Source organism: Heteronotia binoei, chromosome 6 (assembly GCF_032191835.1).
Source record: "Heteronotia binoei isolate CCM8104 ecotype False Entrance Well chromosome 6, APGP_CSIRO_Hbin_v1, whole genome shotgun sequence".
NCBI classification, from domain to species: domain Eukaryota; kingdom Metazoa; phylum Chordata; class Lepidosauria; order Squamata; family Gekkonidae; genus Heteronotia; species Heteronotia binoei.
In genome coordinates this window covers 29,931,202-29,948,328 of record NC_083228.1, presented here as the reverse complement: position 1 = coordinate 29,948,328, position 17,127 = coordinate 29,931,202, and the positions used below count along the sequence as shown (strand labels likewise).

General features: G+C 42.4%; 1 protein-coding gene across 2 annotated transcripts in view; it reads left to right on the top strand.

Moving 5' to 3' along the window:
* The window catches only part of ADAMTS14 (ADAM metallopeptidase with thrombospondin type 1 motif 14), an 86,725-nt gene that overhangs the window by 10,878 nt on the left and 58,720 nt on the right, over window positions 1–17,127 (top strand). Inside the window, exons 3-4 of one of the 2 annotated variants that reach the window (XM_060241189.1) lie at window positions 13,586–13,742; window positions 15,166–15,356. In XM_060241189.1, coding sequence (XP_060097172.1) covers window positions 13,586–13,742; window positions 15,166–15,356 — 348 coding nt within the window. Of the gene's footprint in view, window positions 1–13,585; window positions 13,743–15,163; window positions 15,357–17,127 lie in introns of those variants that run through there. The other variant, XM_060241188.1, reaches the window with a different exon arrangement.

Below are 17,127 nucleotides of genomic sequence, written 5' to 3'. Positions count from 1 at the left end.
TTTTTTGAGCAGGAATGCAGTTCCGGCTGGCTTGGTGTGAGGGTGTGTGGCTTAATGAGTTCCTGCTGGTTTTTTTCTACCAGAAAAGCCTTGTGTGAAACAATGGTGATGTCGGTGGGGCATGGCCTAATCTGCAAATGAGTTCCTGCTGGGCTTTTCCTACAAAAAAAAGCCCTGCCCCTGCTTGTGAAAGAGAACAGCAAAGTGGTTTTTTCCGTCTGTGTATGGTATGATCTTAATACAGTTTCATGAAATATTATCTGCATTGTGATGATGAAACTTATCAGGTGTTCAGTGCGGTTTATCAGGTAGACTGGTCTCATAACAACTTTGGTGGGTGGACAAATTGCAGTTGCTCAGGCAGCGGCTTAGGGCATCTGGATGGAACGGCTGGGGGAGCAACCCAGCAGTGACCCCCTTCTGTATGGAAGGAAAATAGATGCAAAATGTGCCAGTTTACTCTTCCAGCAGGAAGGAACCCATGGAGATTCATGCTCCTGTACCAGTGGCTTATGCTCCCTTTCCCTGTCTGAAAGCCTTGCACGCCCTGTCCCTGTTGCCTGGGGAAGGTGGCCGTTTTAGTGATGTTGCACCACACCAGTTTCCTAGACTCCTGTTTTCCTTCATGTCTGAGATGACGCAATCTTTATATTTACAGAATGTAACAAAAAGGGCATTGGAATAAATATGCCCAAAGAGAAAGCATTCTGAAACTGACCAATGGATGGGGAAAGCCAGAAATAACGTTTGCGGTTTGGATAGTGTATGGGCAGAATGCTATGTGATATAGACAGCTTGTTTATTAATTCTTGCAGATTTTATACATCTTCTTGAAAAAGGAACCTCAAAACGTGTATTGATTGTATCTAGAAACCACATTGAATTTCTTTGACATATCATTTATTTTTATTTATTTTATTGTATTATATTTACATCCCACCCTCTCAAATGGGCTCATGGACTATGGACCTTGTTGATATTTTTGTGGCTGAAATGAACTGCTTAGAGTATTGTATGTTTGTGATTTTTCCCTTATGTCACAAAAATTATGAATGAGATGTTCTATTGTATGTGTGTTGTGTTATATTACTAATTCATAATATAAAATTGCACATACGTTTTCCATAAAATATTTGAATTGTTATTGAGGTTTTTGAAATATTGTTGTAGTTAGATATTGGACAACTTTTATTCCCAGTGTATCTTTCTAGTCATTGCTATTATATTCAAGTTTCTCCAAAGAGACAAATTATATTGATGCCAATCGTGAAATCAATCTCAGCTTGTCTTGAATAAGAAGAATTAATTTTCTCTCTTGTCACACTCTTCCTCAGTGTATAGTTTATAGTCAACCTCTTGCAGATTTATGGGAACCAGTCTTAGCATATACTGTTTTTGCACTGGGATAATAAAAATTGGGGTTTTTTGTAGAAAAATCCCAGCAGGAACCTATTTGTATATTAGGCCACACATCCCCTGACACCAAGCCAGGCGAAACTGCATTCCTGTGCGTTTCTGCTCAAAAAAAGCCCTATAGAATATTTTTTACAAGGCACTTTAAAGTCATTTAAAGCACTTCGTATACATTCTTTCTGCAGTTCGTACAACAGATTGTCTTTGCTACCAAGGAACAGCTTGGCAAGGTAGGCCAGTGTTGTTATTGGCTCCATATTGTAGATGAGGGAAGCTGAGGGATGGTCACCTGTTTAAACCTGCCTGTTGAGTAGCAAAGACAAGGATTGAAATGGGGCTTCTCAGGTTGCATAGACAGATTCCACTCAAGCATCTCCACTCCTCCACTTGCAGCTGCTGGAATGGCCTTGGGTCCGCCATAGCTCTCGTAGGAGTTGTCCTTGAAAGGGCAGCTGCTGTGAGAGCCCTCTCAGCCCCACCCACCTCACAGGGTGTCTGTTGTGGGGGAAGGAGATAAAGGAGATTGTAAGTTGCTCTGAGACTCTGATTCAGAGAGAAGGGTGGAGTATAATTCTGCGGTTGTCTTCTTCCTCTTCTTCTTCTTTTCCTCCTCCTCCTCCCTTTTGTGTCTCTGTCCAGCAATTGACATGTATCTGTGAAAGGCAGTTTTAAATGTGCTTGTATTGGGTTTTTGATATCCATGCAGGAAGATAAATACAACCTTCCTGAATTTCTAGTTGATGCGTTTTATTTGAAGCGAATCATTTAATCATCCCCCAATAGACTACTATTTCCCCCAATAGACTTATACCCATTTGGGAACGGCTTTTATCTTTTTCTCCTTGTACAGTGAAACAAAGTGTGAGTCCAGTGGCACTTTTAAGATCAACAAAGTTTTATTCACGGTATAAGCTTTCTGACAAAGTGTGCTTACATATGAAAATATATACCTTGAATAAAACTTTGTTGGTCTTAAAGGTGCCCTGGACTCCAGCCTTATTCTGCTGCTTCAGACCAACACAGTTATTCCACTTGAATCCATCCTTGTAAAGTGGATTGTTTTTGCTACCAAGGAAGAAGAACAGCTCTCTTTCTTTCCTGATTCTTTCTCCTTTCCAGGTCAGGGCAAATACAGGACTGTCTTCATTTACACAAGTTCCAGGCAATGGGGTGGAATTTAAAATTGGTAGAACTAGGGAATGGCAGTAATTCACATTAAGGGTTAGTGTGTAAAAGGATTAGTCTTGTCTTAACAGATAGGCCTGATTCCTGAGTAATCCTTCAAATACTGGAAAAATGTGTGTGATTATTTGGGCCTCTGCCTTTTAGCCTTTACAGCTCTCCTTAAAAAAAAATGATAGCGCTGTCAGTGTGAGAGAGACTCAACCTTTCATGAAAGGGCAAGGGAAGCAACCTTTTCAAGAGCTCAGAAGGTTTTTTCCACCGGATACTCTTAGCAGTATACAGAAAGCCATTCCCTGTAGCCAACTTGGACTGATTTGTGTGTCTCCTGTAAATGCCTCTCTGCTTGGCTGGCATCAGTCCAGGTTCTTTTTATCTGAGTGAAATGTTAGTTTCAGTGGGCTGTTCTGTTTCAGTCAAGGTGGCTTGCCTTTTTGCCCTGTTGTCTGAAGATACCTTAAAAAAAAAAAAAAGATTAGGTCTCACATTTCAGCTGTCTTTCAATGTCAGCATTTTGGGTGAGTTCTGTGGAGTGTCATCGTCTTTCCCCTCCCCTCCTATTGATTTATTGAGGAGACACTATAGAGGGCAGTAATTTTATCTGTGGCACAATGGGTACCGGCTGTGCCAAGCTGACTTTTCATTAAAAGACTGGCACATCTCCAGCTTGGTGGATTCCACTACTATATTTCAAAGCAGACAATCAATTTAAAGTTTGGGTTTTTTTTAAAGAAAGCAAGCTCTCTTCTGTCCATTCTCTTTCCATAATATCTTTTCCTTTTGATACTCAGGCTGTGTTTGAAATAAGCTTGTTTTATTTATTTTTTTTTTTAAAAGTGAATTAACAGCACGGTGGATTCCTCTGATAAAGAAGTGCTGATTGTGGCAATGCCTGTCTTGATAAGAACTGCTTCAAATTACGCAAAGCCTGGAGTTTTTCAAAGCGTACTCAGCCTCTGCGATACCTCCTGTCGGCTTTCCAAACCTCATGCAAAGAGATGTGTCCTTTGAGTGAAGTGCCAAGATAAAAGGGCCAGACTCCTTAAGTAATGTGGCAGACATCTCCCATGCTACAGCAGGTTTAACCTTTTGTTACATTTGCCAATTAGCAAGGATGATGAGTGAATCACAGAGGTAAAGGCTCTCAACCTCTTTCTTCTAAGGGTGGGTGGAAGTGCTGGGTTCTGCAGCAGGCGAGGTTGGGGGACCTTGTTCTGAAGCAGTCCTGATGCATAGCAGAGTCTCATTATCTGATGAAGGGAACTTTGGCTCTTGAATGATTAAAAAGGCGTCAGTCATTTCCGACTCTGGGGTGATGTCGCATGATGACGTTTTCATGGCAGACTTTTTACGGGATGGTTTGCCAAATGTTTATTCCCCCCCCCCCCCAAAAAAAAATCTTGTTAGTCTCCAAGGGGCTACTGACCTTGGATCTAACTCTTCTACTGCAGCCTAGCACACCTGTCCCCTGAAGTAAACTCATTTCTTCTCATCTCCGTTTGTGCATGAACAGGCAATCACATGTAAATAAAGCTATCTTATTCTTTCAAATGGGCATGCTTACAAAATGTTAAGTGCCCGATTTGCTTGGCAGGGACCAAAGGGGCTGCTCTGGAGTCTGGATTTTTGCTTTTTCAGAATACTCTCATTGTACGTGGAATGTGTGCCCCAGTCATTATTCCGTTTGGAACGTAATGAGGACTTGTTGGACTTTGATTAATGGACAGGGATGGAAGATTGCTTTTAACTTTCCCCGTCTCCTTTACAAACAACACTGAATCTGCAGCTGGTACAGATGCTGCTTTATAACTGCATAAAGCAAGGCTCAGAACGTGTTGCTGTTTCTTCTGCAGCAACAGCATGCGAGATCCTGTTTGTTCTAGGGCTGAGCATTGGCAAAAGTGCCCCTCCCCTTTTCATCTTTCTGAAGGGAGAAAACAGGCATTGGCCTGTTGGGAAGGGGTTGTGAGTGTATGTCTTATCAGGAGTGTAGAATAGGGGATGGCGGCACAGGTGTGGGTGGCAGAGGAACCACAATTTGACACAGACAAGGAAGCCCTGGCTCATGGCTGTCATTGGCTGCATGAAGATGTGACATCAGCTCACTTGCTCTTTGATCCTCGATTGACAGAACTTGCTATTCCCAGGAAGATAAATTCTGTGGAGCTTGCTCTGTTATTCTGGTGCAGCCAAAAGAACAGGTCTAGCGACACCTTAGAGATGAACAAATTTATTGTCATGCATCGTTAGCAGATGCATGAATTGATATATCCGGCTAACCGTGAACAAGAGAATGAATGGGGAGGAGGGATTAGTGCAAAGAGAGTTTGGAAGGGGTCAGTTTCCTGGTGTAAGTTTCCAGGGACTTAGGTGTGTATCAGATTGCATATGAAAACTGATGAAAACAAGATTTAGTCACAAGATTCAATGTTCCAGTCGGAGTAGGTGTGGATCTTTCTCAGTTGTTGGTGAATTAGCAAAATAGGATGAATCTGAATGGTTTACATAAAACTGAGAGGAGGGATGCCTCCTTTTTCTTCTGTGCTAACCCACCACACATCTCTATTGAGTCCATGTCTGCTAGTATGAATTCCAGCTCAGCAGCTTCTTGCTCGAGTTTTTCTTAAAATGAAGGATAAAACTGCCTGTAAATTCAATTTCCATAAAATGGAATGCCCTGACCTGGCTAGCCCAGTCTATTCAGATTTTGGAAACTAAGCAGCATAGACTCTGACATTTGGATGAGGGACCTCCAAAGAATACCAAGGTCATGACAGGGAGGCAGGCGATGGTAAACCATCTCTGAATGTCTCTTGCCTTGAAACCCTACAAGGTCTTCATAAGTCAGCTGTGACTTGATGGCACTTTCTTCCACCGAAATGGAGTATTCTTTCATACTAAAGTTGTAGCAGAGTGATATGGTGGTCACATAAGCAAAAGACAGACCTCTACAGAGTCTGTCATTTGCTCACTCATTGGCCTTAGAGTTGCTAAGATGTGAAATAAAGCTTTCTGGTACTTGAATGGTACTTTCTGTGCTTGGATGGAACCCCATTTGGTGTTAGGGATGTGGCCAACATTTTTTTTGGCAGAGCTGAGGTGGATCACTGTGGTTTGGGCAGGTTAGGGGTCTTTGACAAGCGCAAGAGTTTTCATTTAAGCTGTACAAGTGAAATAAGGTGGGATGACATTACCCCATCCTCCTCACCTTGGCAGTTGTCCGAAAGTGGTTGGCCAAAAAACAATCATAACGATGTGTATGTTTTTCTCATCAGGCCACATATTGCTGGCATGATGGCTCCCAGGATGGAAGATTTTTTTTAATCTCCTGTGGAAGAACAATTGTTGGACACCAGTCTGGAGCCAACATAGATACTTATGGATGCTTTACAAGCAGCCTGTGCTAACTCCCTTGAGATTGTTTATGGTACCATTTTTTAGTGAAGTGTCTCCTACAGTTGAGCTAATATAATGTATTGTGATGAGCAGGTTGTCAACCAAGACTTTCCTAGCTTGAATCTCACATCCACTGTAAACTGAGCAGGGAGCCTTAGACAAACTGCGGCATCTTAGTCTCTACTTCTCAAAGTGCAATTATGGGGGTAAAACCCTGCACTATGTAATTGACATAAGGATTGTAGAAAGAGTGAATGATAAGTGTTCTATAAATGCCAAGTTTGCATTTTTAATTTCAGAGTAGAGAGGAGAACCTGATAAATATGGAAGAACTCTGTGACCCTATGGCAAGAATGCTGGATTCTGGTCTTGGAGTTTTGCGTCAATCTGTTGCTTAATGTTGAGTTTGCTAGATAGTCTTGGGCAATTCACATACCTTTTCAGTCTCAGTGAGAAAATGTTATGACCTTTCTTGCAGAATCCCTAACCTGAACTAGGCCTGCATGGAGTCCATGACTTGGTTGGGAAACACTTGAAGATTTTAGGGGTGGAGCCTGGGGAAGGTGGGGTTGGGTGAGGGGAGGGACCTCTGCAGGGTGTAATACCATAGAGTTCACCCTCCAAAGTAGCCATTTCTTCCAGGTGAATAAATATCCATTATCTGAAGATCAGTTGTCAGTCTGGTAGATCTTCAAGCCCCTTTGGAATTAGGCAACTCTGCCAACTTGGAATGTTACCAGGGGAGAGGATCACATGCTCAAGTGGGTCTTACTTTAAGACCCAGGTATGTACGGGTGGGCTGTAGTTGCTTTTTAGGCACTGTGTACAGACTCAGGCACTCAGTTGGGTGTTACTTCATGTTGCAGGGTTGAGTCATCTGGAAAATAAGCACCCTGGCTAAGATTAACCTTAAGTTTTGGAGGGCAGCAATGAGTTAGTGAGATGGTTAAAAGATACCTAAAGTAGACTCCTGGTGGGAAAATAAGCAGGTTGAGATGGGAATGGAACAAGAGAATTTCCTTTCTCCTCTTATCCCTGTGTGCTCATAAATAGCTTGGAGGAAACTGCGAAGGAGGGCAAAGGAACCCTTAGCCCACGCTAGGATGACAACTGGCCCTGTTTTATTTTTGGCTGTTCACAACCAGATGAAGACTGTCTTGAATAGAGGAAAGGATATTTGGTTCCTTCCTCTGGCCACGCTGATCTTGAATAGCTGGCAGCCTTAATGGCTCTAGAGTGTGTGTGTGGAAAAGACGTGTGTCATTCCATGTCAGAGTGCTGAGTACTACAGGCAGGTCTCCAAGTCAAGAAAACTCATGTAACCCAAAAGTCCAGAGGGTCAGCCATGCCAGTCTGCTGCAGTAAGATCAGCTGAGAACCCCGTGGCGTCCTGAAGACTAATATAGTTGTTGGATGCATGTGGTGGTCTGACCAAGAAATGTTTATGCCATCAAGGTCACGCAAGATTCCATATGGTTTGAGTGTTCTTGATACTCTGTGTGTGTGAAGTGCCATCAACTTACGGTGGTCCAAGCAAGGGACTTTGAAGGAAAGGGAGTAGAGGTGGTCTTACATTGCCTTCCTCTGCAGGGTCTTCCTTGGAGGTCTTCCCAGTACCCACCCTGCTTAGCTTCCGAGATCTGACAAGATCAGACCATACCATGCTGTCTTCCATCCTCTTGGGATTGTACCACTTCAGGTGAAAGGACCACAATGTTTAAATACGTCTCACTTTAGAAATGCCCTCTATGTCCAGAAAAGGGCTAGGCTGTAACCCTTCTTGATACATTGGCTTTCCACAGGGAGAGAGGGGGGAGCATTACATGGGGAGAGCATTCAAACATGTAGCGTCCCTGTCCGCAGTGGTACATTCTTAGGGTCACATGATTGTTCTGAACATGCAGATCAACTATGACTGTGTTTGGCTGCATACAAGAAGAAGAAGAAGAAGATATTGGATTTATATCCTGCCCTCCACTCCGAAGAGTCTCAGAGCGGCTCACAATCTCCTTTACCTTCCTCCCCCACAACAGACACCCTGTGAGGTGGGTGGGGCTGGAGAGGGCTCTCACAGCAGCTGCCCTTTCAAGGACAACCTCTGCCAGAGCTATGGCTGACCCAAGGCCATTCCAGCAGGTGCAAGTGGAGGAGTGGGGAATCAAACCCGGTTCTCCCAGATAAGAGTCCGCACACTTAACCACTACACCAAACTGGCTCTCTACACCAAACTGGCTCTCTCCTCCGTTCATTTAATGGAGAAAAATCTGGTAGTTGAAGGCTCAGCCACGTCCTTGTGACCACTGTTTTGACTCAAAGTGTTCACACCCTCACTCTACCAGAGGGCTGGCAAGCAGCTGCAAAGGTTGGCAGGGACTCCTGAAGCCTTGTTTCCTGCGTGCCCGTGCTGCTGGGGGCTGTCAGTTGCTGCTGCCAAGCAAATCTCTCTTGGCATGGAGCTGGCTTTGGACTCTGGAGCTGCTCAGCAGACAGGATTCCAGAGGAGAATGCACTTGAGTGAAACGTCTGGTGCCAGGTCCATTGGGAGAAGTGAAAATAATGGGATTAGGCTTCTGTTTGGGTTCATTTTGGGACATTTGCTTGCATGTCTGTTGCTTTGGCCCTGTCCCCAAAGAAAGGGAGAAATACACAAACAATGGAATTGATTGCGATGCTGAACTGTAGTGCTACAGCTTTGTCTTTTGAAGAGCACCTTTGTTTTATAGGTAGTCCTGGTGACGTTGTGTAAACCAGGTGATCTCTTGTGTATTTTGTGTCAGCAATTGGTTTGTGACTAGAGTCCTGGAGACTGTCAGTGCTCTATCTTGGTCATTCATTTTTTTAATATAGTTATTCATTGCTTTCTTTTAGAAAAGGCATTCAAGGTGACCTACAATCCAGAAATGAAAAAAAAATAGAAATATTAAACTTAACACAATAATAAGGAAACACTACAACACCTTGCAGTATAAAGGCACCACATAAAATAAAAATGCCTGAGAAAGAAAATATGTTTTTAAATTACTACAGACTACTGGAATTATTTTGCAAGATGACATTTAATTTAAAAAATTCATAGTGTGGCTCAGCAGTCAATTTCTCAGTGAAAATTTCTCTTCAGCTTGTTGTGACTATTCCAGTTTATGCAGTTTTAGGTATAGTAACTTTGTAGGGTGGTAGTAGCGTGAGATGATTATTTTTTAATGCTATTCATTTAAAGTATTGTTTTGTCTTGGTTTGCTGACAATTGTTTTGTCTTGTTTTAGATGTGCTGGTTTCTCTGTTTTGCTCTATATAATTTCTGGTATTTTTATACAGCAATTTCTAATAAGCACTGCAACTTTTTTTTTAAATGTCTGTGTGAACACAGAGTTGTCAGCTCAGCTCCATCACTACCAGCTGCTCCTTTGTCCTGGAAATCCCCCGGTTATTCGTTGTTAACAGGCCTCCCTACACTGAACTGGACCAGGGGTCTCCACAAGTTAGTTCATGCATCTCCTGAAACAGGGTTTCCCCCAACCTTTCCTGGTGTCTGTCAAGTGTTTTTAAAAGGTTGGCAGGGCCAGGAGAGGTTGTTGGCCATTGGAAATTTGGCTGGCTGTACAGATTTTTTTTTTAAATGTTGCTTTGTTAGCAGCTGCCACCACAATATAAGAATCATCATTGTATGACTGAAGGTAAGCTGTAGCACACATTTTTGTGGCACATATTTTAGGTTGGTTTCACCTCCTGTGGCAGCCATTTTGTGACAACCATTTTGTTGCTCAAAAAGGTTGGGGACCCTGCCCTAGAATACCCAGGGAAAATAGGTGTTTGTGTCTGTGCTACTTAGCTGATAACTTAATCTCTGATGCTCTTCCTAGTCCATGTTATATTTCTAGGATGGAACAAAACTTGGCAGCATGTTGGGGGGAGAGGAACTTGGGTAAATAACTCAGATTAAAGTAATCATAATCAGAAGTAACTGCCCCAAAGGACTCTACATTCAACTAATCAACATCTGCTGGTTGTCCCTGGCCCGAGGGATGTCCGTCTTGCCTCGACCAGGGCCAGTGGAGATCTGGGGCCTGCCTGAGTTACTATCTTTTCATAGGGCCTGTAAAACAGAGCTGTTCACCAGGCCTTTGGGTGAGGCAGCGGACGTCCATAATAAATCTAGCCTGGTCTCCCTTGTTGTGTCATTGGGCTGTATAACTTTTACTCCTTTTCCTTTAAATACAAACATATTTAAAAAGCCCCACTGAATAAATGGGACTGCCTTCTGATTAGCCCTTCCTAGGTCTAGACCTGCCATACCTGTTTTTCTGATGAGACTGAAAGAAGAGTCAGTCTGGTCCGGGTCACTGGATGAATTAGGTCTCCAGGCAATTTCTTGCTCATGTGGATATGGCATGTTTGGTTTGCTTGCACAATACAGTCTAGTTGTAGAATCTGGCTTTTTGTGATTGCAAAGGTCAAGAGGGTCTTTTATAGTGTGTGATTGTAGATTTTGGACCAAATGTTGCATTACGCTCATTAGCAAAGGCCTTCTGCTACCTGCAGCTTTATGGCCTTAATCTGTTCAGAGGAACTATTGAATCATGGAAAAAATATTGCCCAGCAGATAACAGATCATTAAAATCAATTGTCTAGACTAACTAGCTCTTTGATCCTTCCAGAGTGTTGACTGTATATATGTAAGAAGTTACAAGGAATTTCCAAATGTCGTAAAGGTGATGTTTGTATTCTCTGCAGAAATAAAGTGCAGCCAATAACATTATGGCAGCAGATCAAAGGCATGTTTACTAGGAAGTGAGTCCCATTGAGGTGGGCTGGGAACTTCCAAGTAAATAAAAATAGGATTTTTTTGGTTCTTAGGGAGAAATCAACACATTGAGTAAATTTCTAGCTTTTAAAAATATCTTTCCAACAACCTTCTGCTTTTCTTCAATATCTCTTGGTGTTTCTTAGGCTTTGGATATCAAGTGGTACATTTCCTCCAATAGCCAAGGGTTTTTTTGTGGGTTATTTTTCTTTAGAAAATATTGACCGTCAGCTTCTGGATTTTTGTATGTATATAAAGAGAAAAGGGAGATGAATTTCTAAAGTGAGTGCTTCTATTATACCTGGAGATTTGTATCTATATAAAAATGACATAAAATAGATCAACTTTGGCTCATTATGGGTCCATTATTGTTTGTTGACCTAAATGATTTATTATTTGCCTCCTAGTAAAAAATGTTAAATATGATACAAGAAGCGCCTTTAATGCCTGATATGCAAAATAGTTTAGCCTGGTGAATACAGTGTAGGGTGATGCAAAGCAGAGACAGCACCTTACCTGTATTAGAGTAGCGAGCCTGAGCAACCCAATGGGCACAGTTACTTGGCACCGTTGAAATCCTACTGTGGTCAAATTGACAGACACAGTCAAGACTCTGGTAACTGATTAACATGGGAGTGTAATAGTCTGGAGACCACCAAATATGGTGACATGCTAAATCTTAGTTTCAAATTCCCAAAGAGTTTTGTTGATTTAGTAGGGACAAAAAATATTTCTTAAAAAAATAGTCTGGATTGTTGCAGAGCTTCAAAGGATGTCTCTGGTATGTGTTACAAAAGCGGTTTCTCTCAGCCAGCGGATGAAGTAAAAGTGGATAGTGAGCAGGCAGAATCAGTTGACCACTAGGTCAATATTATCATCCTTGCCAAAATCAATTCATCTACAGTGCGTGTGATTTGACTTCCTTCCGATTGCCCAAAGTTGTAACTAGATGGAGTTTCACAATATAACTGAGATGGCAATTTCAGTGTAGATTTACTGGAAGCTTAATTCTTATTCCTAACAGCTGGCATCTCAAATATTTCTGACGTCTTTTGTTGTTTCATACCACCACTTCTTTGTCCAGGGCTGTTCATCGCTGCAATAGTCTGCATTTCTTCAGTTTCTTGCTGAATTGTTCAAACTGTAGGACGTTGGAACTGTGATGCTGTTAAAACCCGGAAAGCCACCTGAAAACATAGTTTTGAAGGCTTCGAATCTGGGAGTGGCCCTCTTATGGTGCAGTTCTAAGCAGGGTAACACCGTTCACAATCCATTGAAGTCAGTGGTCTTAGAAGAATATAATGCCGTTTAGGATTGCAGTGTTAGTCTCATGTTAAAATAAAGACAGGCAAGTTAGAGTTTACAAGTTCCACCAAAGATCTTGATAGCACTAAATAAGAAAAATGTCCAAGAGGGCTGAATTATTGCTCATATCAGAATTAGATTCAAATATTTTATTGCATTAACTCAAAAGCCCTCGAAAAATGATACAGTTCCAACTCAGTAAATAATTGCTTTCTTTGTATGTAAATAATTGCAAATAAAATACGTATACAAACTCAGTCATAAATTTAATTGCCAAAGTTTATAATACCAACATAACATATAAACGTTTAATAATATTAACTTTAAAACCCTACTGCAGATTAAATAAAAATACATCAATCTGCTATCAAAGAATTACAGATATAGGCTGGTTACAGACGGGCAGTAAAAGCCACTCCAGGGATGTCTGGCGAGTGGATCAGAAAAGCGCAACCAAACACGTACATCTGCCTCTTGTCCTACCCTCACCCTCACTCCATCCCTACTTGTCATCCGGCCGGCTCAAAAAGGCACCACTTCAAAAGTTGTACCAGACCACTGAGGCACCTCCAAGGTGCCTCCCTGGCCATCCGGATGGCCGGGAAGTGCCCAGGAAGCACCCGGGGAGCAGCGGGCAGGTGCATGAGTGCTCTAGAAGCTCCTCCGGGGCACTTGCACCCTGTCCCTGTTCCAGCTGTGGGCAGTGGGCTGTCTGGATGTGCCAGGGTGCTCCTGTTTCTGCCATCTCACTTCCAGGTCAGCACGCTGCCAAACTGAGCTGGTGGTCTGGACACAGCTATAGAGTATCAAATATGTCTCAGAGTGGTACCATTAATCTAATAATTTGCTGTCTTTTGGGTTGGCTTTCTTTTGCCTCCCCCCACCCCAAACAAATGCATTTTTAACTGGTTGTGGTGTGGTGTGCTATATGGAAAAATGCCTTTGGAAAGTTTGTTTTGAGTAGGCAGTATCAGATTTTTAATGATTTAAATGTTTCAATGTCCACCATCTTGGGGATCCTGTACTGGGTGGAAAGGCCGCATAAAATGTTTTAAATAAATAATAAATTGCTTAAAAACAATTTAATAAATAGGTCTGCTGTTCTTTGACCTCCAAGTGGGAATTTGGTTGTGTGTATGGACCCCAGCAGAATTGACGAATGGTGCACATTTTCTTTTCAGCAGCACAAAGATAATGCCTAAATCTTAGAGTATTTATTACAAGAAAATGATAACCCAGCTATTCCTTTACTAGCAAATGATGTAACTAGGCTCTTGAGGTATTCAGCCTTACAAATAAGAATTAGCACAACCAGTCTTCAGCCTGCATTTTTACTTTAGAGGGAAAGGGAGTCAGGGACATGCTTGAAGTCCTTAGTTTAGCTGGCCAGAACAGAAAATGCCTTGAACTTTCCTACAAAATACCACAAATAAATGCATAATTTCTTTCCTTATTTTCAAATTCCTGTTCTTTTCTGTGCTTTTTTAGGCAGGCCTGATTCGGACGGACAGTGGCGAGTTTTTCATTGAGCCCCTTGAGCGGGGTCAGTGGGAGAAGGAAAAGAATGGAAGAGCACATGTGGTCTACCGCAGGTCTACTATCCAACAGGAGAAAATGGAAACATTTAAGGACCATCACAACAAAGGCAGGACTGTGCCTACGTGTAGTGTTGTTTAACTGATGGCATATTTCAAGTATCTTCTTAATTCTTCTCATGTTTGCTTTAGATGGCATTGGCAATCCTTGACTCAGAGGCAATGCCCGTTTATTTAACATCACCAGAGCAGAGAATCAGAAAAGTGTTTCCAGGGTAGGTGCTGCAGTGTTAGATCCAGGGCTTTTTTTTGTAGCAGGAACTCCTTTACATATTAGGCCAACCCCTCTCCCCCCCCCCCCCGATATAGCCAATCCTTCTGGAGCTTACAGTAGGCCCTGTACTAAGAGCCCTGTAAGCTCTTGAAGAAGAAGAAGATGAAGATATTGGATTTATATCCCGCCCTCCACTCCAAAGAGTCTCAGAGCAGCTCACAATCTCCTTTCCCTTCCTCCCCCACAACAGACACCCTGTGAGGTGGGTGGGGCTGGAGAGGACTCTCACAGCAGCTGCCCTTTCAAGGACAACCTCTGCCAGAACTATGGCTGACCCAAGGCCATGCTAGCAGGTGCAGGTGGAGGAGTGGGGAATCAAACCCGGTTCTCCCAGATAAGAGTCCGCACACTTAACCACTACACCAAACTGGCTCTCTCTCTTGGAGGATTGGATGTGTCACGAGTGTGTGGCCTAGTATGCAAAGGAGTTTGTGCTTCAAAAAAAGCCCCAGTTATATCCTGCAGTGGTGTACATTTACCCTGAAGTGTATCTGGGGTCTTGCCTGGAAAGCTTATATTCTGGAACATTTTGTTGCTTTTGAAGGACTACAATGTTGTTTGCTAAATATAACTTTGTGTTTGTTAGCTTGACTCTTAATGGGGGAAACTTCATACTTACCTCTTTACTGCATATTCTTTACCTCTTTTATACAGAGAAATCTTTCTTTTGTTAACCTGTTTAGAATCTAAAACCCACCATGCTTTCTGCCCCCAAAACTGATCTTTGTTCTGCATGTGTGTAGGGTGACAGGGCTTCTGTATGTTAAACATTCTCTCAGAACAGGATAACCTAGAGCAGGTACAGTTTTCCCATCACTATCACACTGTGATGGGAGTAAGACTTCTTTGCAGGACGAAGGAAAAGAAAATCTTCTCTGTGGAAGCTGTCTCCATCCCTGTCAGTTTCTAAGGAGTCTTGGCATATACCTGCAATATAAAATGTTGTGCCCCAAGTTCCTAATTTTAGTTAGCAAACACTGGCAGATTATTATGTCAGTGCTACAGTTTTATAGACAAATAAGCATTTGGGGCATACCAGATGCAAGATGCATATTAGATGCATGTAGACTCTTTCAGCAGGTTAGCACAGCTGCTAATACTGCCTCAGTTTCCAAAAGCAGCAGGGTTATATCCCCCCCAGCCCCCCCAGAATGCTTCCAGTTGAGCTAAACTCTCTTCTTTTGCCTTTATAGTTCCAGTCTTTAGCCTGGGTCAGCTCCCAAACACTCTGGACATGATTGAAGACCAGCTTGGTGAAGCAGAGCGGAAGAAACGCCATGCCAAGAAGGATGACTACAACATAGAGGTTCTGCTGGCCGTGGACGATTCAGTTGTGCGGTTCCATGGGAAGGAACATGTCCAGAACTATGTCCTCACCCTCATGAACATAGTGAGGCACTTTTGTTGTTATTGTTGTGTTATACTTGTTACTAATGGGAACCAGAAGGCAGTGTGTGGTTGTGAACACCCTTGGTTACGATGACATATAGCCTTCCTGTCACTGGTGTGTATGCTTTGCTTTCTTTGTATGTGTATACTGTCAAGCTGTGGTCATACTGTAGTAGAAGATGTGAGATTTACATGGTTGGGATTACAGCAAATCATGGAAGGAAGGGGGGAATTTGTGCAGAAGATGGAAGGAAGGGCTGGGAGAGGAGGAAATCTGCAACAGATTTCCCAACTTCAATCTGCAGTTTAGAGATTTGGAATGTCACTTCTAAACTGGAACTTAAAATACCTCTAAATTCAGTTGGTGTATATAAATTTACATTGGCTGGAATATTCATTCTCAAAACAAATGCATCTCTTTTAACCCACCCCCATATTTGCATTGAGCAGACAGAGGTAGTACAAATGGCACAAGGCAGTCTCAGTAGCAGTTTTGCCTTATGTTGGGAGATGATTGTAGAGGATGCCTTATTTTTTCGATGTATGCAATTGTGTTGGAAGGTTTCTCTCGCCTCTGTCTGAACATCTCCTTCAGGCTCCAAGTAATCTGGCTCTTTTGAAAACTATGATGCTTTTAAAAAAAGTTATTGATTGCTCAGAGGAACTTTTGTATTACTCTTTTATTAATGAAGAAGGGATACAATAAGAGATGCTCCCTAAATTATTGAGAATGTTGAACATGGTTATTGATTTTTTTCTGTCTTAATTTTAGAGTTTATTTGCTCTGTTCCACTTCTGGCATCTAAATATCTTCAGACACTTTCTTGCAGATCTTAATCGGTTTCCCTTCCTCCGATTTCAGTTTGCTCCTTCCTTCCTTCCTGGCTGGGTAGAATGACAGAAGTCAGTAGAATGCAGAGTCTGGGCACCAGATGGATCCAGAATTCTTCCTGGTGCTCTTTTACCCCTCCAGTTGGCTGCGTTTCTGTCTGGAGAGCAGAGACGAGGGCTTCTTCCTTGGAATTCTGCTTAAGGGGTGAGGCCACCAGGCAGAAAACAGATAAGCAGAAACACTCTAGGGTAGTTCAAGGTGGAGTAGAAATTGGCCAATATTGGGAAATCTCACCCCATCATTGTATATTGTTTTTCTCTTGCACTTTAGCACCAAGTCTTCCTATAAGCATAATAAATCTTTGCAATGATCTTATTTAGGGGTGGGAGAGAAATATCTTGCCCCAAAGTGGAAACTGATGATTTTGTGGAAGAAAAGGGCCAGAGAGTTAAGCAGCTGGGGTTGTGCCGTGTTATCTTGGAGGTAAGTCCTCTTCATACCACGATGGGGAGGCCAGTATGAAAGTTACTGATTAAAATGAGTGGAAATATGCCACGACTGGTGTTTCAGTTCATACATTAAGGCACTGGGTAGACTCCAGTTGTTTATAATTTATATTCTTTGGATTTTCTTTCCTTTTTTTTTTTTTTAAAGGAAAGCAGTTGGTTTACAGCATTGTGTTGATTGTGGAATAAAGACTCTAAGGTGAAGGAATGGAGAGAGAAGACAGACGGGTGCATACGTTGCATGCCTATGTTGGGAGTTTATGGAGGGTGTGTGTGCTAGGTCTGGAAGGAAAAATAGCAAGTGTATGAGAATGGAAGAAAGAACTGCTTAAAGCAGGGATGCAGAAGAATGGAAAGGACCTCCCTCCCATCAGATTCCAAGGAGGCAGGGCTTTTCTTGAGCAGGAACACAGTTCCAGCTGGCTTGAAATCAG